Source organism: Malurus melanocephalus, unplaced genomic scaffold (genome assembly GCF_030028575.1).
Source record: "Malurus melanocephalus ecotype Western Australia unplaced genomic scaffold, MMel_1.1 scaffold_90, whole genome shotgun sequence".
Taxonomy (NCBI): domain Eukaryota; kingdom Metazoa; phylum Chordata; class Aves; order Passeriformes; family Maluridae; genus Malurus; species Malurus melanocephalus.
In genome coordinates, this window is record NW_026623322.1 from 1277763 (window position 1) to 1300236 (window position 22474).

Here is a 22474-nt window from a genome sequence, read left to right on the forward strand (position 1 = left end):
TGGGGAGTGAAAATAATAATGTGTCACAAAAGAATGTTCTCTTTAAACTACCACATAGGTGGTATTTAAAGTGATAAGATAATTCTAATTTATACAGMCTTTGACTTAGCCAAAGACATTTTCTGCTGTTTGTCCTGCTTTGAAGACAGGTCATGATGAGGCTGCTTTCTGAAGATACTTTTCCTGTCTTACAGCTCTTACCAAATCTGTATCACCTTGGTGGTGCTTCTTGGGCAGGAGCAAATGGTTCACTCTCCAACCCAATCCAAGAGACACTTGAATCCATGGCTGGAGAAGTAACAAGGGTCGTGGATGAGCAGCTTAAGGTCTGTGGATGGATGTGTTACCATCTCTCACATTCAGAAATAATTAAATTTGAGGGGTTTTGTTGCTAAAGGCCACTTTATTTTTCTTCTCAGCAGGTGTGCATGTAAGGTAGCTATATCTCCATTATTAGTTTCTTATAACTTCAGGCCTTATTATTTGGATTTTTGCCCAGTTGGAATATAATGAAAATTTGATTTAGTTTTTTCAGTGGCAGAAGGAGCATATACTGTTTATTATCATCTTTTTTCATCTGCTAGAAGGGAAAGGCTAATCAATTGCTCCTTCAACCCTTTATAAAGGTATTTCTCAAGCAGTCTAAGAAGCCTCATGCCATGGAATAAAGTKCTCAGTAGTTAAGGAGTCCCAGTGGAGTGAAAGCTAACTTTTAAGATTCCATTTAGATTTTTTCCTCAGTCAGTTTTGAACATGATGCAAGATTTCCAATTTACTGTTTGATTTGGGTAATTTKTATGTACTGAGAGTGCCCAAAGAATTAGTACAGGCAGCTTTACAGGAAATCTTTTCACAAGCTTCCTGCCAAACCTCAGCTCTTGAAATAGATGTCATTGGTYTGCAAATGTTCTCACCTCTGTGCTCAGAAACTTGAACCTTCAGTTATGTTTGCTCCTTCTGTATAACAAGCAAAGAGGAGTCATACAAACACCATGTGCAAGGGTATCTGTACAGGAAGAAGACAAGGTGGAGACATTTTCACAACTTTTGGGATCTGTATGTAAGCTGATGAATTGAAAAATATGGYTCTGGGGCAGCTCAGATCAACTTCAGTTTTATGACTAAGCTGCTTTGCCTGTGTTCTGTTGTATTTAAACACTTTGCAACCTTCTTCAGATTCTTTGATCTTTCGAGTGAAACATGAAAATGCTTCAGTCGGTGGGAATATAATGAAGAGCAATAATAATGCCATATTACTAATTACTTTTTTGAAATTAAAAAGTTAATGAGGAGGAAAAYGGTGCTCTATTTTTAGTATGTTTCTCCCTTTCCCCATTATATGAAGTAAAGTAAAGATTTCTGCAGACATGAAAGTGATTTATCCATAAGATTTTTCCCAGTGGAACTTCTGGGGTACTATTGAGACAGGAATAGTCAGGTCAGCCCTTCATGCTGGGCTCATGCACTTGAGTAAGTTCWTCCTGGAGAGTAATATAGAAGGGAAAAAAAGGTCTCTTCAGCATTTGGAATGTTCCTGAGTCAATGTGTCCTCCATTTAAACATTTACTTATTTACAACAAAAATCAATTTAGCTCAACCATTCTGACTTTTACATTTACTTTTGATTTGTGTGGCATTCAGGTTTAAGTGGCTTACAAGAAACTATAAAGACATAATGCCTTTTGTATACTCCATTTTTATTAATTTTCACTTAAAGTGTAAAGGTTTTTCTTTAAGTCCTATACATGGATAAGAAAGTGTTGAATGTGGACAAGGATTATTTTTTYCCCAGTTGTTTAGGTCAATTCAAAACATCATAAGTAGTTTGTTATTTGTAAAGATAGATAAGGGAGCTCACATAAGGACAGTTATTTTTGTAATTGTTGGAGGAAAAATATCCTGTGTGCTGTAAAAGGAGTTTTGATTTTTAGTTTCCATAGCAACCAGAGCTTGATTCTAAAAAGAAGTTTGGAAATTGTTTAAAGTCAATGAACATTGTTYGRGAAAATCAGAGATTTTTTWAAAAAAATATTTTTTAACTCAAGGGAAAGAAGAGGGGTGAAGAAAGAAGCTAGAGTAAGGAAAAACAACATCTTGGAGTGAGTTCAGTTGACCAAAGGAGAAATTATAGCAAGACCCTTGCCTTTTTCTTCTCCTCCTGGTGTCACTGTGGACACACAGACCCTGGAGATGCTTTATTTGGTCAGCAAAGGCCCAAGGAAAAATAAGCAAGACAAGTGGRGCCTACCCAAACTCGATTGTTTTGTGCGAACCTGAGTGCTCAAAGTATTCTTCCTAAATTTTGTCCTAGTGCAAAGGGTTTGTTGGCTTCACCCCYGTTCCATTTTTTATTTTGATATCATCATCCTTCAGTCCTTTTCCTCGCTGTATCTTTCTCCTGAATGTTAAGRTTCTTTTACTGTGAGCTCTATTTTGTTCTCTTCTTTCCCTTGTGACTGACCCTTGTAGCCTTGTGAGTGAAATGTGTGCCCTTTCACAGCCAATATTGGTAGCTGTGGCTTTCCATCACTGAAAAGTTTTGGGATGGAATTAGGAGGTGAGGAAAGGTTTCTGTACAGATACCTCCTGTAAATAATAGTCACGTGAAATCAACTCCTAAAATCCACCATTTAAGAAATTACATTCAGTTGCACAATTAAAGATAAGATCCCAACTCTATTTGACTTTTAAATTGCACATTCTCTCAGTTTTGAGTAAAAATGGATTATGGAAATTTCAGGAAAAGCTTAGTTTTTCCTGTTACTTTCCACTGTGCCTTCATGCAGCATTTTTTCACATGAATCATTTTGAAATACCATGCATAGACTGCAATTGTAATTCAACATAGTAAATCTATCACTTTTATGATTGTCATCCATCAGTAACTCTTGAGAGGCTAAGGATTTTTTTCACAGTAAACTGCACAAGTGTACCAGTGAATAAATGCCATGGGGACAAACGGATGTGTCAGGAGTTCTCATTAGTAGTTTACCTGGCTCAGTTTTCTCTAACATTTAAGTTCTTCATCCCCCAKGGGGATATTGCCACAGCAGCTTGAAAGTCTCTTCATTAGTTATGCTGCCCCAGAATCTGCCTGAGGATTGAAGGAGGGAGTGTGGGAAGAGTTCTTAATGTGCATCTTGAGAACCCAGAAACAAGCTATATTATTAGCTTTAATGGCAGTTGTCCCTTACAACTGTAAATCAAATGTTGTAAAGATTGGACTTTCCTGTACACAGTGGCTGATTCATGTTGCTTTGTTGTTTTTGGGTTTTTTTTTCAATCTTTAAGAGCTGCAGACTGAGAGATGCTGCTTTGAATCATTGAAATTATTATGCAGTAATGGTGGTTTTTTTCTTGGTCAATGTCTACATAAAAAAAAAATTACTAGTTATGGTAGGGCTGTGCAAAGAGAAAAAAGCTCTGATACAATGGAGTTGAATCTGAGGTCACTTACCTGTGAAATGGGATTGAGACGAAAAAGGACATCAGTAGAGTTTTCAAGGAGTGCATTTCTTATTTTTGTACAATTTACAAATGCCTGGCTAAGATCTGGGCTTACCTAGTACACCATTCCAATGAAGATTTGTTTCATTTTTTTTCCATTTGTAAGTACCTTTTCCTGTTTGGTTATCAACCCTCGGTCAGAATGGAGACAAGCTGGCCTGTTTCAGTAAACAGGGCTCTGGCCTGTTCCTTTTTTCCCACCTCCTTTGGATTTTTCCTGTGTGGGTGACCATGCACTGGAACAGGCTGCCCACAAAGAGTGTGGGGTGTCCCTCATTGGAGCTATTCAAAAGCTGTCTGAACACGATCCTGTGCCATGTGCTCTGGGGAAACCTGYTGGAGCTGGGAGGTCGGGCTAGATGACCTCCAGTGGTCCCTTCCAYCTTTYATCCATTCTGTGACWCTRTGTGAATAAAAATGGTTGGCTACACCTCAAGTTCTCYRTMGATTTACSTGTTTATAAACGAGATCCATATATTAAAGGTTTGCATGCCAAATGCAGATCGCACTTGTAGCTACTTCTTAATATTCAGCTGGTATATTTCAGCCATGTACAGCATGCTGAGCTCTCTGGAGTCTCCCTTCTTCATTTACTGATGTTTCTTACAAATTGGCAGGTCTGGAGCATTGATGAAAATTGGTAATTCAGGGCACTATTTAGAGGGAAGGCAGCTGCAGCAGAGCATCCACTGGGGTGGTGGGTGCACAAGGGAAGCTAACAGTTAAACACACAGAGATGTAAATGTTTCATATTTGAAAAGGCAAACAAGTACAGTTGTGGGTCATTTTCAGAACAAGTGTGTTGATTCTCAAAGCTGTATTTTGTAAAATGTCTTATATTGCAGCTAGATACAAAATGGATTGGAAAGTAGGAAAATTGTAAAAACTGCAAATCTAAAAGTGTCATAGTGCTATTCACCAAAATAATGCTGTCACCTTCCAGATGAWGTAAATCCCAATATCTAATGTTACTTTTTGCTTACTGTGCTGCAGACGCTCCTTGAGTCTATGGTGGATGCAGCAGAAAACCTTTGCCCAAATGTAATGAAGAAGGCTCGCATCCGTGAAGACCTCATTGARGCCAGCACTGAGAAGATTTCCATCCCACGCACTTTTGTGAAAAATGTCCTCTTGGAGCAATCTGGAATTGATATCCTCAATAAAATTAGGTACTTTAAGAGACTAATCTAACAAAATTGGAATTTGAATTTTGGGTTTGCATGTACGTGTGTCTGTGTAGTAGAAGAATTATGGAATGCTTTTGTGACTCACAAGAAACTATATTGCGGCATTCAGAGAGCAGGAAATTGTCCTACAGGTCTAAGGAGCTTATTTCAGGTGATTCATATATTTGGAATCTTTAGAGATATTGACTTAGATCATTAATACATGTTGTCTCTTATTTAGTGAAGGATTTGGTATGTGGTACACAAGTAATGTTTTCATGGCTGACACTTTAAAAAAAAGCTTTTGTGTTCTCACATAACACTGAATTAGTGTAATAGAAGGAAAATTGCACTTTTGCTGTGACTGGTAGCAGTGCTTTGTCTGTTGTTACATTTGGTCTTGTCCTATAGMTGTAGCAATCACTTTAAAACTTCGTGTGGGAGTTGTGCACAGCAGACAGACATACCTAAGAAAGAGAAACTTGGATATTCAAACCACAAACCTGGAGCAGAAACCATTGCCCTAAATAACTCTCAGTTTGTCCTTTTAAAAAGGAGGCTTTTACCTGACCTTTTACTCATTTTTTTTTCATATTGAATGTATACCAGAGGATATATTTACGCAGTAGAATGTGGCTGACCTGTACTTAAACCTTTCAAATTCCTTTCTGCCTGATGCTTGAAAGGCATGACATTTGGCATCGTGATGCTAATATCTTCAAAGATGAAGAAAACAGTAAGACTTGGGAATTAATTTTGCAGAGTGCAGCAAAATAGGCAGGAAAAGCTATGCCTTCACAGTGCTTTAAATGGTTCAGGAAGAAAGTTTTCTTCACTTCAGTCCCATCAAACAAATCTTAGCCCCAAGACAATAATACTGCCCCTTCCACTTGTAAAAGCTGGAACTGCCAATAAGGTGAAGGTGCCACACTATGATCCTTCCTGCCTTGTGTTATTTGAAATTAGTGTTGGTAGCTGAGGGAGATTCCTTCACTCTCATTCTCTTCCCACTGTGGCTTGGCCATCATTCTATACCCCTCTGAACTACATTGCCTTTCCAAGGAGTTCCTTACCTATTTCTCCAGGCTCTCTGTGGCAGTAGTGCTARCCCCAGACAGGAATAGCTTTGTTAACCCAGTGCAGCTCTGTCCACACATCAAAACCATAAATCAAAATCATGTCACTGACAACTGTCAGTTGAAAGAGTTGGCCTTAAAAGTGCAGAGGCAGCAGAGGTGGAGCTTGGGGCTGCAGATCAGGCAGTCAGGTTTTTTGGCTCCAACTCAGCTGCCATCCACAGCCAGAGCATTTGGTGCTGTCACCAAAGATCCCAAGGGAGTGGGTACTCAAGGTACACATTTCCTTGAGAGGGAGTTACCAGTGAAATCTTAGTTCAGGTGTGGTGGTGTTCCACATACATCTGTGCAGTGGAAATGGCTGACATGAAGATCTTGAGACACAAAGTGGTTACCTGGAGCAAAAGAGGAAGCAAACTTSTGTTAGCATTGGCTGGAGAACCAGCATTATGCACTTGTCCTCACTGGCAGACCAATACAAAAAGGAATTGAGGAAGTGAATGGATTGCAGTTGTTCATAGTGTTAAATAGGCAGCAGTGTCCTAATCCCACTCGTCTGAGATTTGTGTTTGTCTGACTTCAGCGGAGTGTTCCTTTCTSAGTTTCACTTCTTTTTTTTTTTATTCAGCTCTCTTACCAGATGTTTTCATTTCATCTCATGGAAAACTGTTAGAAGCAGGTTAAATATGGTACAGAGGCTCCTGTGTTTATTGTGTGATTCATGAGTTTATTTCTGAAACCTGCAGTCATGTATCCTGACACCCTGTAATGTTTTACTTCACATAAAATGACAGCACTGTGGATAATCGTCACACTGTTGAATGGGTAATAAAGATGAAAATCTCCTGCGTGAATTAAGAAGTTCTCTCATTTTTAATCCTCACACAGTGAAGTAAAGCTGACAGTGGCTTCTTTCCTGTCTGACCGAGTTGTAGATGAAATCCTGGATGCACTTTCCCATTGCCATCACAAACTGGTGAGTTTTTTCCTGTTGATATCTAATCTGCCAGATCTTAACAATGCTATTTACATTCATAACTTGTTCGGTTTCTCCTTTGACAGCTATATTTTGAAATTGGTCTTATTTTGATTGACATGTTGACATCTTCTGAAATTTTGGGGCTCTTGCCTCTTTGCTTTAAGAGAGATGCAGCCTTGGAAGAGGTTGTGTTATGTATTTGTCCCATTACCTTTTGAACTTTTGTCATGTCTAGAACTAAAAATGCCGTCAGGATGCAGCATTGACTCATTAGTTAAGGACCATGACAGTGTTAATCAAGGTGAGAGTGTAAGGGTTGGTTGCTCATGAAATGAGAGGCAGGATTTCATTCTTTAGAATTCTTTAGGCACTGCTGAGACCTTGTTCCCTGAATGAGGTTACCTCAGAAATGCAGGTATCAAGTTTGAAGAGAAAGGAGTAGGAATGTAGGAAAGGAAGCAYTGTTACTTGAAGGTCTTGAGCTGTCGGGAGGGACAGATATTTATTATAGAGGTACTTGCCTCATCAAGAGTGGTAAAAAAAAACAACTGTGTATCCACAGAAAAACAGTTTTGCTTCTGATGCAACAGGGTTTTGTAAGGACAATCAAATACTCTTTTTTAAAAGAACTTAGTGGATGGTCATTCTGATTAAAGTTGCTCTTCATTTCTAATTCAAATTTCTCTGGCTTTAAATTACAGTCATTTTTTTTTTAAGTTGCTTTTCTCCACAAAATAAGGGAAACATATGTATTTCTCGTTATTTCCTCTCTGTGAAAGTCCTCACACACAAAAAACAAATCACTCTTTCTGCACCCCCTTCTCTTTTTTAATAGAAGACTGAGTTATTTGAGCATGGATCTTTGTAATACAGAGTAGCATTGTGTAAAAGTGTACAACCTCTGGTCTCTGGAGCCATGCAGCAGCAGCAGCCTGCTGTGGGAGAGACCACATGAATGAGCTTCAGTTTGTCCTGGAGGAGGCTCAGCTGGAATGGGCAGTGTTTGGGCTGTTTCTGTCCAGTGGTGTTGCACAACCTGGACATACCCTGATTCCTGCACACTACGTCATTTTCTCCAGCTTTTGAGTCAATTCACTGAAAATCCTCCACAATTTTTCCAGCTGTTTAAGAAGTTGTTTTTAAAATTATGGTTTCCAGAACCACACAGGCTATTTAAGTGTTTTAAGCAACACTGTACACAGGAGTGAAATTGTCTTTCTCCTGATATTCCTTATTCCTTGTGTTTACATAGCCAAGRAATGTTTACATAGAATATAAGAATCCCATCCTTTTGTCAGAGTTTCAGTGATGGCTCATTTTCAGGACAGGGTTTTTCTAGAYTTCCCTCCCACTAAAGCCTTCTGGACACTTGTTGCTTTTCAGGATTGTGAAATGGCCAACTGCCAGTGCTCTTGGTTCCTGAGGAATGGCTGCCTGTACATTTTGGTTTGGGTTGATTTGCTTTGTGATCCATTTTGGCCTACATTACTATCACGTCCCTTTCACCATTTAACTCTGCTATGTTTCTGTTAGCTTTGGATTCTTTCAGATAGTGGAACACTGATGAAAACATTGAGGAGCACTGGTCTCAAAAGCACTGGTGGAGGAACTCCTGTCTGATTTGACATTGCTAATCTTCAGCTGACAGCTGCAATCTGAGAGCTGGCAGCTAGTTCTGAGTACAGCAAAGATTAAATGCACTGATACAGTTCTCAGCCAGCTCCTTTAATTGGAGTGTCATGTTCTACTAATTCAACCACCCACAAATSTCTGTGTTTGTTGCATTGGCATAGTAGTGTTTGAGGCAACTTTGAAAAATAAACCTTGTTTGACAAGACCTCAGTTTGCCTAATGTGATGGTGATTAGCATTAATTATTATTGCAGCTGTTTGAGTGTGCTTGAAGATAAATCCACAGCAGCTGTCAGTTGCTTTTCCTCAGCAGACACCAGACTAAATGAGCTATAATTGACTCAGGTCATCTGTTTACCTGTTTTGGTGGTCAACAAAACTGCAATCCGCTGGTTGTCCCGAGTTGCGCTGACGTTAATCAGTAAACTATGGCTCTGTCTAACTGCTTCTTTGAAGACTTCTGTGACTAACTGATTTGGGACAGCTGATCTTCAAATATTTGCCTTTAGCAGATGTTTATTTAATATTCTCTTCATTTAGCAAAAGAGCTAGAAAATATTTCAACATTTTCTTGACATCATGAGCCCACTCCATTCCAAATACAATCCAGGGTGGTTTATATAACATTCTCTCTGTGGTCCTAGTAACAGTTTTTGCTATGCAGGTCTGAAAACAGACATTATTGTTGCTGTAGCTCTTCCCTATCTATTTCTTCAGTGAAACAGGACTGAGGTATTTAAAGCTGTCTTGTTTGTGTGARTAGCGGATTCTAACATTTTGGCCATTGAATAATTGTGAAAATTATATTGGCTGAAATTGTACATGTCTTTGTTAATTTCAAAAGAAGTGGTTCAAGAAAAAGCTTCTCCTCCACACTTCTATATTCTTTGTAAAACAAACCCAGTGTGAAGACTAACATAACTGAGCTTTGCTTTTTGTACTTGGTCTTCCGGGATCTCTGGTCACTGAAATTCTGTAAACTTTCTGGTTGGGTTCTTTTTGTCTATTTTAAATTTGGCTGTTGTGTTCTTGTCTTTATCTTTGTCTCCAGGCTGACCATTTGACCAGACGTGGCAAACCACTCCCACAGCAAGAATCACTGGAGATTGAGTTGGCTGAAGAAAAGCCCACGAAACGCTCCATGATCACAGTTGAGGAGTTGACAGAGATAGAACGTTTGGAGGATCTGGACACTTGTATGGTAAGACACATTCCACAGCCCATGTGGTTAAAATACACAGGTAATCTGGAGGGAAAAAGACTTCTCAGAATACCATTGAGCAAATTCATGGTATCAGGAAACTGAAGTTAAGAACTGGCTTCTAAGAAGAAGTAGATGTAAGCTKGGAAGATTTTGTCTGAATTGCATTTTGCTGTTCAGTGGAGGAAAAGCTTTTCCCTTTTCTTCACTTCTTTCCTTGTACCTGTCCAAGGGCCTTTCCCTTGTATCACTCAACCTAAAACAGTAACCAACTCTTCCACTGRGCACAGTTTGACAGAAATTCAGCTGAGGTTATAATTGGACCACACTATCCTTTGACAACATGCTGCTTTCTGCCTTTGTCTTCCTTCTATTTGACATGGATTCCTTTCATCTGTGACAAAAAATATTTCTGCCTGGAAGTTGTTATTGACTGTGAACAGGAGTTGATTTATGTGTGACCTTATGATAAAGATGGCWCTGTGCCATATCATCCTCCTTACAAGATGTGAACCCACATGACTGCAAATAAATGGTTTGCTAACTCTTCTCAATCTCAAATTCCCCTCCACACAGCTCAGTCTGTTGAGGAACTTTACTCTGGACAGGAACTTTAGGAAGCACTTCTCTATTACAAATTAGTCACTAACAGGTGATCACTCCTGCAAGGGATGAGCTTTTTCCTCTACCTTCCTACCTGGTTCCTTGGCCATGTGCTTTCACCAGAAGCTAAAACAGCAGAAAAACTGGTTGCAGCTTTTTGTGGAAGGTTTGTTGATTCAGCTCCCTGAATAGCCCTACTGTGGAGTCATCACAAAAGGAGCAGCAGGGCTGATGTGGCAGCTGTCTGAGTTGGTCGTAATTAGCTATAAAACGAAAGCACACCTTCATTGGAAATATCAGCTTAAAAAAGTTTCTCTCTCCCTTCCAAATCTCGTGTTTCACTGAGAGTTGATTTGATCCAATATTTGTCTGAGCTTCATGCATCCCTGTGTGGCTTGTGGTGTTGATCACATCATCTAGTTCATCACTGGTACTGTCACTTTCCAGAGACTTTCCATGGCCAGCATTCAGTAATCATTTTGAGCCCTTGCTCCTGTGGGAGAGACATTCCRATAAAATATGTAGCACCTGAGCATGGTACCTCTAAGTTAGTTTTTGCATGCTGGCTTCTTTTCTAGAGCACTAAGCTTAGGGCTCATTTTGACACCCCACCTTCTGCCTTAAAATTTATTCTTGCAGCCTGTTAAGGATGGTAATACTAGAAATGTAAAAAATAGCTCCTGTCTTTATCTTGTATCACCATGGTTTTATGAAAGCATCATGTCATTCTGCTCTTATCTTTCACTTTGGCCATATTAAAATAATGGAAATATGATGATGCTTACAGTCTCAAAAAATGCATTAGATGCTAACTGTACTTATCTTCAGAAGTGTTTATATCTGTCTTCATTCTCTTCATTCACCCTCATCTTGCACAGAYATTCAAATACCTTTGTGACCCAGATTCTCATCAATATCTAATTTCTGAAGTGAAAGAAGCATCAAATAAACATGAGACAGTAATCTTAGTCAGTGCTAAAGAATCCATTTATTAAAAACTGTAATCCATRTTTGGGAGCTGCTTTTTGCATCCTGACTGCAAATGATGTTGATTGCTGCTGTGAAAATAGATAAATAGATGAATTCATGGAATAGCTTGGGATGGGAGGGACATTAAAGKTCGTATGATTCTACAGGTAGGGACATCTTCCATTAGATCAGGTTGCTCAGGGCCCCATCCAATCTGGCCTTGGACACTTCCAGGGATRGGGCATCCACAGCTTCTCCRGGCAACCTGTTCCAGTGCCTCATCACATTCACAGTAAAGAATTTCTTCCTAATATTCTTATCAGAATCCACCCTCTTTCAGCTGAAGCCATTTCTCCTTTTTTCTATCACTACCTGCCCTTGTAAGAAGTCCAGCCTTTTTGCAGGCCCCTTTTAGGTACTGTTGTAAGGTCYCCTTGGAGCCTTTTCTTCTCCAGGCTGAGCAACCCCAGCTCCTTCAGCCTGTCTCCTGTCTACAGGAGARGTGCTGCAGCTCTSTGATCRTCTTCATGGYCTCCTCTGGACTCACTCCAGCAGGTCCATGTCCTTACATTCGGGACCCCAGGGATGGACACAGCTCTCCAGGTGGGATCTCACGGGACAGGAATAGAGGAGCAGAATCCCCTCCCTCAGCCTGCTGCTTTTGATACAGCCCAGGATGCAATTCGCTTTCTGGGCTGKCAGTGCCCATTGTCAGGTCTTGTTGAGCTTCTCATCCACAAATACTCCCAAGTCCTTCCCCCCAGGGCTGCTCCCAGTCCCRTCTTTGCCCAGCCTGTGTTTGTRCTTAGAATTGCCCCAACCYACRTGCAGGACTTTGCACCTGGCCTTGTTGAACTTTGGCACTGACACAATGACCTAACCCCAGAGCGATACAGGGATTTTTACTGAAATCGTTTTCTCACTGAGTTTTTTGCAACYAAGAGCCTTAAGAATGTATCTCCTGTGTGGAGTTAGTAACTTCAAAGACAGCACTTTCCAAATTTTTTATTTCAGCTATGGGAAAATCCTACAGATTTCAGATATTCTCTTGAAAAACATGCCCTTATTTGTGGCATCTTTTAAGTGTCWTGCAAGTAATTGTGTGGAAATGAGGAACCCTCTGAAAGGGGCATCAGTGAGTGCTTTGTGAGCTGCTCAGTACAGGACACAGATACATTGCTGAGAGATTTTGCTACAAAGAGAAACATATGGTTTTATGAACTGTAATTGGGTACCTTATTTCTTTTGATTATTTTAATTCTAAATGAGAAACAGGTATTTTGATCGTACTTCCAAAGAGGCATTCATCTGGGACAGTGCCTTGCTTGGTCTTTGGAAATCCCTAAACATTATGAGGTGTGATRATAAAGCAGACCTTAGCCTTTTGATTAGATGATGCACCTCACTGTGTGTTATGCAAGCCTTAAACCTTGAATTACAGCTTGGTATTATGTTTGTTTGGAAGCCTTATCTCCTACAGCCAAAATAATTTGGAATTTAGGACGAGGTGGGTTGAGATGCCAGAGAAAACTCACTTATTCTTGCTCCAGCTGGCTGTTAAGATGTCTTGGGAAGAGGAGATTTTGATCCTGCAGGAGAAGCACTGAGCTTGGACCACCATTTGGGGGAGGCTGTTTCCCATTTGAAAAACAGGATTTGTTTTCAAATTTATTTCCCCATTRTCTTCATCAATTCTTTGTCCTTGTTTTCTTCAGCAAGCCTATCTGTGATCAGTATTCTGGTTGGGGTGAACTATAGAGCAGCATGTTTTCACTTACCAGCTTCCCTTGAAGCTGCATTTTAACAATGTGGGGAAAATTTGATCTGGATTCGCATCTGACAGTGGTTGCAGATAGACTGGATATCACTGAAGCTTAGGTGGATGACTGTGAGTGAAGAGAATGTGTTGGTAATAAATTGATTATGAGCTATGTATGTGTGGATTGAAGGTTGAACACGGGAAAGTTTGGAACACTTGGACTGGCATCACAGGCTCTGAAATCTCCAATGCTGGTGGCAGAGTGAACAAACAGGCACTGTTTCAGAGCCTGCTCTCCTGTTCTCAAGCAGGGTGCAGAGTGGCTGTGCCTGAGAGGGCTGCCCTGACAGAATAGAAATTTAGATATGTATAAACAACACAGACAAGWCAGAATGAAATATCACAAATGGGATGACAATATGCTTCACTGAAAAACACACTTTTAAATGTTATTTCTAGTATTTTCTGTTGTGTGAATTAGGRCTTCCTAAATACCAAACCATGCAGTTAACCTTTATTGGCTTCAGCTTAGGGTTAGTTTCTCATCCAGCTTTTAACAGTGGCCTGAGAGCCCATAATAAGAAAGTCTTGTCAGTCATACCAGAATTTGCCAGTCTGTTCAATGAGTTGAGAAGAGCACTGGGAGCGATTGAGTGGTCCAGCGTAGGATGTGATTGCTGGAACATTACGCATCCGAGAGTTTCTGATCTCCCTGAGCTGCACTRGAGTAAATTGATGCTTCCCTAATCTACAGCTGTCTTAGCTGTCTACATTTAATTAGAGCTGCATTGATGGTAGCAAGTCATTAGATAGAAGTTGCGTGCAAGTAAGATGGAAAGAAAAATCCTTATGCAGAAAATTGCTTGCTCCTCTCAGATGAAAGGAAAAACCATGGCCTGCTTTTCAGAGCTTAGWCTCAATCATGAATTAACTTCATAAAATAGTATGGTTTGTCTAAATTTTTCTGTGCATATATGATGAGCGTGACACATATTTAACTCATGCATGCATTTTAAAACTCACTTTAAATAATGCACCCTTTTTACTGAGACTGAATGTACCATGTGTCTTGRTATGTGTGATCGTGTAGGTAGATACTAGCTGATTTTAATTTGCATAATGCTTCTAGTTGTACTTTATTCTTTCATGTGCATTAGTACTTTGCAGAAGAAAGAGATTTTAAATAATGCTCAATGCCCCACCMAAAGATAATGGAACATCTTTGTTAGATTGTGTTTTACAGTTATCTTTTAAAGTTTAAAAAATTTATTTTTAGCTATCTGAATGCAATTTTGGCTGCTAGAAGACTAAATAAAGCTCAGTAGAATTGAGCCACTATTTAAAGATGTTWTGAGAAAAATAGCTTTTCTTTTACTGAAACTCCATGTACTCATCATTCTTTAAATATCTGTTTCAGCAATGCAACTTTATTACTATAGGTAGTAACAAGCATACAGCCAGGCTGAGTATTGTTTTTAGAGCAAATCAGGGGTTATTTATCTTATGAAGAGGTATGGGAGGAAGCTGTTTGAAACTTGTAAAGGAATTGTAGGTTGTAATACAGAAGTTTTCCTATAACTCTTCTTTAAAGCATTTCAGTGTAAGATTGAAACACTTGGATGGTAAGTTATGTTTAAAAAAATGCTACCAGGAAATAGGAAAGGACTACYTGTGATGAATATTGAGTCTTAGCCCTTTTTCATCTGTTTCTAATTTTAACTGCAGAAATTGTCTGTGCCTTTAGTGGAGGGAAGTTTAAAAAAAATCTCATGAGCAATAAATTAAAGTTTTTTATTGAACAATCATCTGTAGAGTAGAAAAGAAAATTTGCAGAAGTAGCAGAACACTTGTAGATTGGTGGTATGTGTTTTTCCTGGTACATGTGTTTTGTTCCATTGTCAAAGACTTAGCAGATGAGTCCAGAATTCGGGTGAAGACTTATGACCTTGTTTGTTCTGAAGGACAGCGAGTGTATGGACCTTGGTGTTTTCAGAGAAAAGGAAGAAATGGCACTCACCAAAAATRAAATTATAAAAACAAACAAATAAACAACAAAAACAACCCCAAACTCTTAAAGCACCACCTGAAATCTTTTCTCCCCTGCCCAYCCCCATCCACAGCAAGATAAAATTTAAACAAAGAAACCTCATCAGTTGCTTTCACTCACAGAAGGAGAAGATGATGGTACAGACTCAGGAACAYGTGCACTGATACTGTAGGAAGAAAAACTAAAGTAGAGATTCTCTGGTATGCCCTGACTTAACTACCACATTGGATTCTTGCTGCTCTCTGTTTACCTGCAACAGAATTGTCTCAGACATAGAGAATCAGCTTTTTGGATAAAAGACTGAACACCTACTGCAATGAAACCCCGGTTCCTGTTGGACTCCATATGTTCTCCTGGCTATAAATAAAGCTCCAGCTCTGTGACTGACTTAATCCAGCAAAAATCTTTCTTTTGCTGAAATGAGCGTTTCCCCTGTATGCAGTTCACACTTTCSTGCCCACACCCTTACACTTGTGCTGGCATTCACACTGCCTCACAACAAACTGGTGYGGGAATTGATTCGACTGACAGTTGCACTTTTAACAGAGGATTTCTTTCCCAGGTTAGTTTACAGCCCAACTAGTTCCCTGGTTGAGTCCACAAAACAAATCCTGAGTGGCAGGAACAAGCAGACAGGGATGAGGGCAAAGGCAGCAGCCTGGATGAATGCTGGATTAAATTGATTGTGACACTTGAGTTTCTCTCTTGTATGCATTAGCAGAAATGGGCCTTTGATGTGCAGCAAATACAGCACTCTGTGGGAAGCTAGRAACTGGCATTATGGTGTGTGAGAGTATTCTTGGCTTCTGAAAAGGCTCACAGGCATGTGAGCAAATCTRCTTCAGTGGGAGTCCAGTCATATTTCTGACTCACCCCGAACTAGGACAGTTTATGAAAATATTGCCAGGAGGAGCAAAGCACAGTGCCAGGGTCCTCCTTGAGCCTTTCCTCCAMAGGGAGCCCAGTGTGATAATTTTGCAGAATATCTTGTTTATTTGCAATTTATGTGTTATCCTCATTAGCATTATGAATATATTAATTTTAATAGTGAATATTTATGACCTACCTTTTCCTGGATTCCTCTATGTGTAGTTATGCAGCATCCTCACTGCCCTTAGCCATGTTTATTCAATTATTATTGTTACATGTGTAGACTACAGAGTACAAGCTTATGAGGGGTTACATGTTCCCAGCTGAAGCACTCTAAAAGAAACCTGGCTTTCAATGTCTTTTCTTGGCCTCTTAAATGGAAGGAGATGCTGGATTATTTATATAAAGTTTGTTTTTCTTAAACCAGCTGGGATTTCTTAGAGTTCAAAGCTTTTTCTCAAAATCTAGGGTACATTGTTGGTACAATATGAAGTAAATGAAGTAAATGTGATAAACTGCATAACAGCTCTGCATGCTTGTTAAGAAAAAAATAGCATAAAATTAGAGATAGATTTCTGCTTAGGTTTTAGGAAGAACTGTGGAATGCAGCTGCTGAGTATTCAGGTGGGATGGTGACACTTTACCAGGCACTTGTCATCCCATGATATTGGTGCCTTGGCAGACCCAGGTTTGTGTTGGGGTCGAGACGAGAGCCGAACTTCTTGCAGTGATTTTAAGAGGGAGTTCCTACTGAGCAGTTTGTCTGTGGCAGACATTAAGGTGCTGACCATGCAGCTGTGCAGGCTGAAGGTGGTGCCAGCCCTGGCTGCCCAATCCCACCATTTGCCACTCTGCTAGCAAAAACTTGAATGCCCAGGCTGCCAGCACAGGCATCTCAGCAKACATCAGACAGCTGTCATAGCCTRCTGATGGACACCCATCYACCACTTGGAGAGAGRGGARTGTCCCTACCTCTGTTCACTTGCCYRTTCAGCCAGCAGCAGGGATCACCAGCAGCAGGGATCACGCAAGAGCTCATTTACCTGCTTCAGGTAAAGTTAAGGTTATGAGGGCAAAGCCCTTTCACACAGGTTGGGTCAGGGGTCAATGTATGGGATCACTCATGTGATCCCCTTCGCCAGCAGAGCTGTGGAGTCAGTTGATGTTCAGCACAAACAAACACAGAATCATCTTCCCAYAGCCTCTGCTTATAAGAACCTTCCTGTTATTTCCCTTGGTAGATCAGCAGGAGCTCCTTTGGAGTAGTTCCTGCCAAAATCTCTGCTCTGGGGCCTTTGGCTGAGGCACAACAGCAAGCAGCATGAGAATAACCTCTGATAATGCTATTTCTGTAGCACACATCTCTCTGCAGCCATGTGTCACAATTCAGTTGGTATCTGGCAAGCTGACCTTCTCAAATGGTTGAGGAGCTTTCTGTATAGGTTGTATGGTCCCTTCTGCTGCTTTTTGATTCTTCCAGCATCTCAAATGAATAACTTGGCATGAGGTACTTATCTGTGTTGTCTGGGGAAATCTTGTTTACTCTGAAATCTGGAGAGCCTGCTGAAAATAGCACAAGCATGAGTCTGTCTCACTAAGAGTGCTTCATGGTTCTCGCTTCATCCAGAAGAACACAAGGCTTATCGTTTTTTTGCTCTGCAAAACTGATACTTCATATTGCAGGCATAAAGAATAGTTCTTCACAGGAAGAGGGGAGAGAAAGTCTGTGTTAGGGCAGGCAGTTATGGGGTACCCTTAAACTTCGCTGTATTTTGTCAAGGAAAAGTCCATTAGGATGAGCTGGGTTAACAGAATAGGAACTTATAAATAAATAAATAAATAAATAAATAAAATTAAGCATACATACTGCCAGGAGACAGCTCCCAAGTCGTCAAGTCTCATCACTGCTGCCGTTGACAAGTGCATCATACAGCCTTATTCATAAATCTACCAGGCATCCTCCCAAAACATCTTTCTGTTACACTAGAGGAGAACTTAGAGGTAAACATACTTTTTTTTATGTTTTTCTGGTCAGCTACAGCCTCATCACAAAGTGGTGGATGGATCTCTGCAGTGAGGTCTTAGATGAAATTACTGTGAATTTTTGAGATCAGTAGTGGCAGGATTGGAATACTAATCCAAAACCAAAAGCACTTAGACAGGTGAAAGGATCTTCAAGGATGCAGATATTAAAGAAAATACAAGGAAAGAACAAGAGAGAAAAACAAAGCAATAGAAAAGTCAGGTTAGTTTAATTCAAAGCTGATCAGAACCTCATTTTAACTTGTACAGTTTAGCTCTGAGTCATTTCCCATACCAGGGTATTTAGATACTCYTGGGAAGTTTGTGTCCATACAGTCAACACTTAATTCCATGCTTGTGGGTGAGCAGTGCTGCTTAGCAGGGTAGGCATCTTCCAGTCCTTTTGTGGTGTTTTTGTCCTTCCTAGGCTCATGTGCTGCCCCAGGACTGTCTGACCAAGCAGCATTTTTTAGATCATGTGTCATACTTCAGTTTCATCACTGCATAGATCAGCTTTTGATTTTTGCCATCCTCTCTTGGGTAAATAATGATTGACATTTTCTATTAGTTTGTTTTAGAGAAGAAACTCAGATACTCTACGGAAGTATTTCTATTTCTCATACAGGATCTTAGAATATTTGTTAGTTGCCTGTCAAGATATTTCGTATTTTCAGTAGGAAGATGTCTTGATATAGCACAGACCGGACTTAAAATTCAGAAAGTTGAGAGGGATTTTTAATGTTTTAGCTCACAGAGTATATTTTGAAGTGTCTGAGAGGTATAAAGATTTACTGTRCATGCTGGAGAGATATCTGAAGCAATCTTCTATGAGAAAATAACAACAGCTCAAGTGTACCTGGGTTTTCAAGAGTAAAACTTCCCATCATAATTCTGAGCAKAGAGTCCATCAATTGCCCTTTCAGGGTAAATTGTGTCTGACTCACTGTGATCAGTCTCCCTGTAGCATTTCCCATATGGAATGTCAAGTAATGCATCATCTGCCCACAGAGGGTCTGACGACAGTGGAAAGATGACTGCTTGTTTTTCTCGGGATGACTGCTTATCCTTTTGGCTGCTGTGCACTTCAGATTGTTGGAAGGAAGGAAGGAGAGATGCAGAAGTGTTGATGCTCAGTCCTGGGGAGCTGTAGGATGGGCAGTGCAATAGTTTTTATTCATAAAATCACCACATGGTTTGGGTTGGAAGAAACCTTTAAAGATCATCTTGTTCCAAGTCCCTGCCATGGGCAGGAACACCCTTTGCTAGATGAAATTTCCCTAAGCCCCATTTGTCCTGGCTTGAACTCCCATTCAGGAATACATTGCCTCAGAGCTGCTTTAATGATGTTCTTGCCCAGGGCACCTGACACATAAGGTAGCTGTTAAAGAATTGCCCGAGGGTATCTTAAACTTCTGTCCACCCCTCCATGTTTGCTGAGTTTAAGAGATTTTTATTCTTACTGTATGGAAAATTAGGTCATGAATAAGGTAATTTTTGTGTCAGCATTGCCAGCTGAAGGTAATGAACAACAAGCAAGCAGGTTGTGGTGACTTAGTGTGTGCCGCCTCACCTGCAGCAGCTCTCTGTTCTGTACTTAATTTTTAACTAAAATAGCTATAAAAGCAAAACTAATGTAGTTTGAACGATCCTCTTGGATCATCTTGAAGCCCAGGTGCTGCAGAAGTTGTTAACCTCTTMATGAGCAAATAGAAACAAAACTGATGCTATGAGAATTGCTTTTTCTCTTGCAGGCGGTAGTTGCAATTCATTGCGGGATACTGATTTAGTACATGGAATTAAACATTTGGTTTAACATTTTTAGGAATCGCTCAGTTTAATTCATATGTCTGGTTTTTTACTCTTCATGATAAAAGGTTTGACTGTTTATATGTAGGAATGTTCTTTAGCAGGAATTTTACATGACTTGAAAGATGCAAGTGCAGAATTATTAATTAAAAGAAAACATTGAAATGCTTGATGAAATATCACAGAGTACATGAGCCACATCTCAGCAAGCAGAAAAGCAAAGGTTTCTTGACTAGTAAAATATAACAAGCTCAAGGGCAAATCTACTGAGCTTATCTTACTGCAGTGCTGCTCCTTTGCTCTCAGAAAATGTTTCAGTACGAAGTAATTCTAAAGGTCAGGGTGGTTTAGATGAGACTAATTGAATTAATTCTGAACCATAGCTCCTTCCATAGAAATGGAACTCTTTAGAAAGGGAAGGAAATAAACATACTCCTGAAATACAGATGGATTATTTGTATGCCATATTTATTTACACTTTCTGTCTATCTATTGTATTTCCACATAGAGTACAGAACTCTGAAATACAGGGGCAGAGATAGGTCCCCTGCTGATGTAAAAATGAATGGCCCCTACATTCAGGACTGTGAGTGGCTTTGCTGTTCTGTCTACTGGAAAACACTCCATTAGCTGTCMTGGATTTTAGCATTGCATTTGACTTTCCAAGGACAATGGCACTCGAGGGGGAGATTCTAAGGACAGTGACTCAGGTAATTGTCACTGCTAGTGGGAAGTGCATCACTGATTTTCTGGAGCCACATGGAAGGTTTCATGCTGGAAATCACATCACAAAATCTTCTGTAGCTGAAGTAAGCAATAGCAACTTTCTAATTTCTAAGGTTTTCTATACAGATKGTGAGATACCTGCATGTCCAAAGATTTCATGTGCATCAACCAGAACTGGTGAATTTGCTGCTCTGTTTTATAAAGTATACTTGAAGATTTTTTTTTTTTTTAATGAGACAGCAGATGTGTGATAGTGTGTCAAAGGTAGTTAGGAGACTAGAAATGTGGGAAATAYTGGCTGGAATGGTGTCATGGCAGCTTTACAGGATTCCTTGCAGGAAAAAAAAACCAGCAGGACTTGTGATAAAATGCCTTGTTTTCTTATGCCTCTTTCTTAAAAAGGCATACCCCACACAATGCATACAGCTGAAAGGGTACAGTAGTGGATAAATACATTCTGTAAAATTCCTTTGAAATATTTTTTCTGACATCTCAGACCACATTGGCACATTGTTATCATTCCCCAGTGCAATTTCTGATTTTGTTAGGATTTCCTTTTCTTGGGATTTTTGGTTGCGGCTTGGAGTTTTGTCCTCAGTGATGGCCTGTGTAGTACACTAGACCACTTTATTTTGCAGTTATGCTGAGGACAAAGGGAAGGGTTGAGAGGCCTTATGGTCTGTAGCACTTCGGGGGTCTGGAGAGTGTCATTAGGTTCCCTGCAGAGCACCCAGATTCCTTGGAGGCTTCAGGCAGGTCCCTTGGTGCTTGGTGGTGCTTCCCTGTCTAACCTGTTGCCTGCTGCTCTTTCTCCCACCTCACTCCYCACAAGTGTTTAGCACCTTTTAAGTGCCTCAAAAATCGGGAGATCACTGAAGTGTGGAAGGTAGGAATTTCCATAATCCCTTGTTGGATCAAGACCACAGACAGTAAACTCCCTCAATCCTGGGGTTGCTTCCATTTATGTGTGTTACTTTGCACTTTGGTCCTAATCACATTTCCAGCTGCATATATAATATAAATAACTTTCCTGCCTATGCATTAAATACCCAGAATATGCTGGAGTACTGCCATGARTGCTGTCTGAAAGATAATCAGTGTTGCAAATTTACTTTTTGAAGTGTGCAGGAGCACTTTTTTAAAGCTTGCTCCAGTTTTCGGGATGTTTGTCAATGGATTCTGCAGTCTCTCCAGCAATCTCAGAGCAGCCCTAGTGAAKGGTAGTGTAGAAGGTGGGCAAGAGAAGAGGGAACATAGCTTCTGACAGAGAAATTGARTGAGAGTGTATGTGTGCATGGATAATAAATTACAAAAATTTAGAGTAATGAGGAGGTTTGCCTGAATCACTGCTAGCTGAGAATTCTTGCATAAAGCCAAAGTTTCTAAAGGTAAAAGAAAAAAWWRRMMAAAAAAAAMCCCCAAAATCCTGAGGCAAAACCCCAACAAACAAACAATTAACCCAGAAGACAGCAGGAAAGTAAAGGMGAGGAGGAGCTGTGTGCAGGAATATGCAGCATTTTCTAGACAAGATGTTTAATCCAGGCCACGACCACTTCTGCCACACTCTGCTATCACCTGCAGTGTTATTGTAGCAGCAGTTCCCTTTCAATTTGAAAACAAAACCACATTTCTAATAATTGYTTTTTCTAACTCCAAATTCAGGGGRAGCATGATTGGTCCTGAACCATAGAAGAGATGGGATATGGCATTGCCTCATTTCTTATGACAGCTGTGCTGCTTCCTTTTTTTCTTACAATTTTTGAAGGGAAGAGAAAAGGTTGTGCTTTAGTCATGTAACAGCATTCTTCTCATGTGCCAAAAGTGCTTGAAAGTCTGTGCCTCTAAACCTCCTTATGGGAAGGAGAATTAATGTTGCTTTAGTTTAGGTTTATTTAAACCTCGGGAGAACAGACTTGCATCCTTTTCCATTCCTTCAAGAGAAGCTTTGTTTTGTTTTTCTTGCTTGCTTGCACACCACAACAAACTGACAATTTTAAATCCAGAATCTTCCCTCAGACTAGGAAAAGATAGAATTACATTTTTTTTCTCACTATTGGTGCCAGMCAAATGGAAAAACACAGTGCATTGGGACACAGGTGGCAGGTTGGCACC

At 40.1% G+C, this 22474-nt stretch overlaps 1 protein-coding gene across 2 annotated transcripts in view; it reads left to right on the top strand.

The window, feature by feature from the left end:
• Nucleotides 1-22474, top strand: part of CARMIL1 (capping protein regulator and myosin 1 linker 1) — a 189946-nt gene that overhangs the window by 139212 nt on the left and 28260 nt on the right. For both annotated transcript variants that reach the window (XM_057368331.1, XM_057368330.1), the window contains exons 26-29: nt 195-326; nt 4501-4676; nt 6638-6725; nt 9411-9560. In XM_057368331.1, coding sequence (XP_057224314.1) covers nt 195-326; nt 4501-4676; nt 6638-6725; nt 9411-9560 — 546 coding nt within the window. The remainder of the gene's footprint in view (nt 1-194; nt 327-4500; nt 4677-6637; nt 6726-9410; nt 9561-22474) is intronic.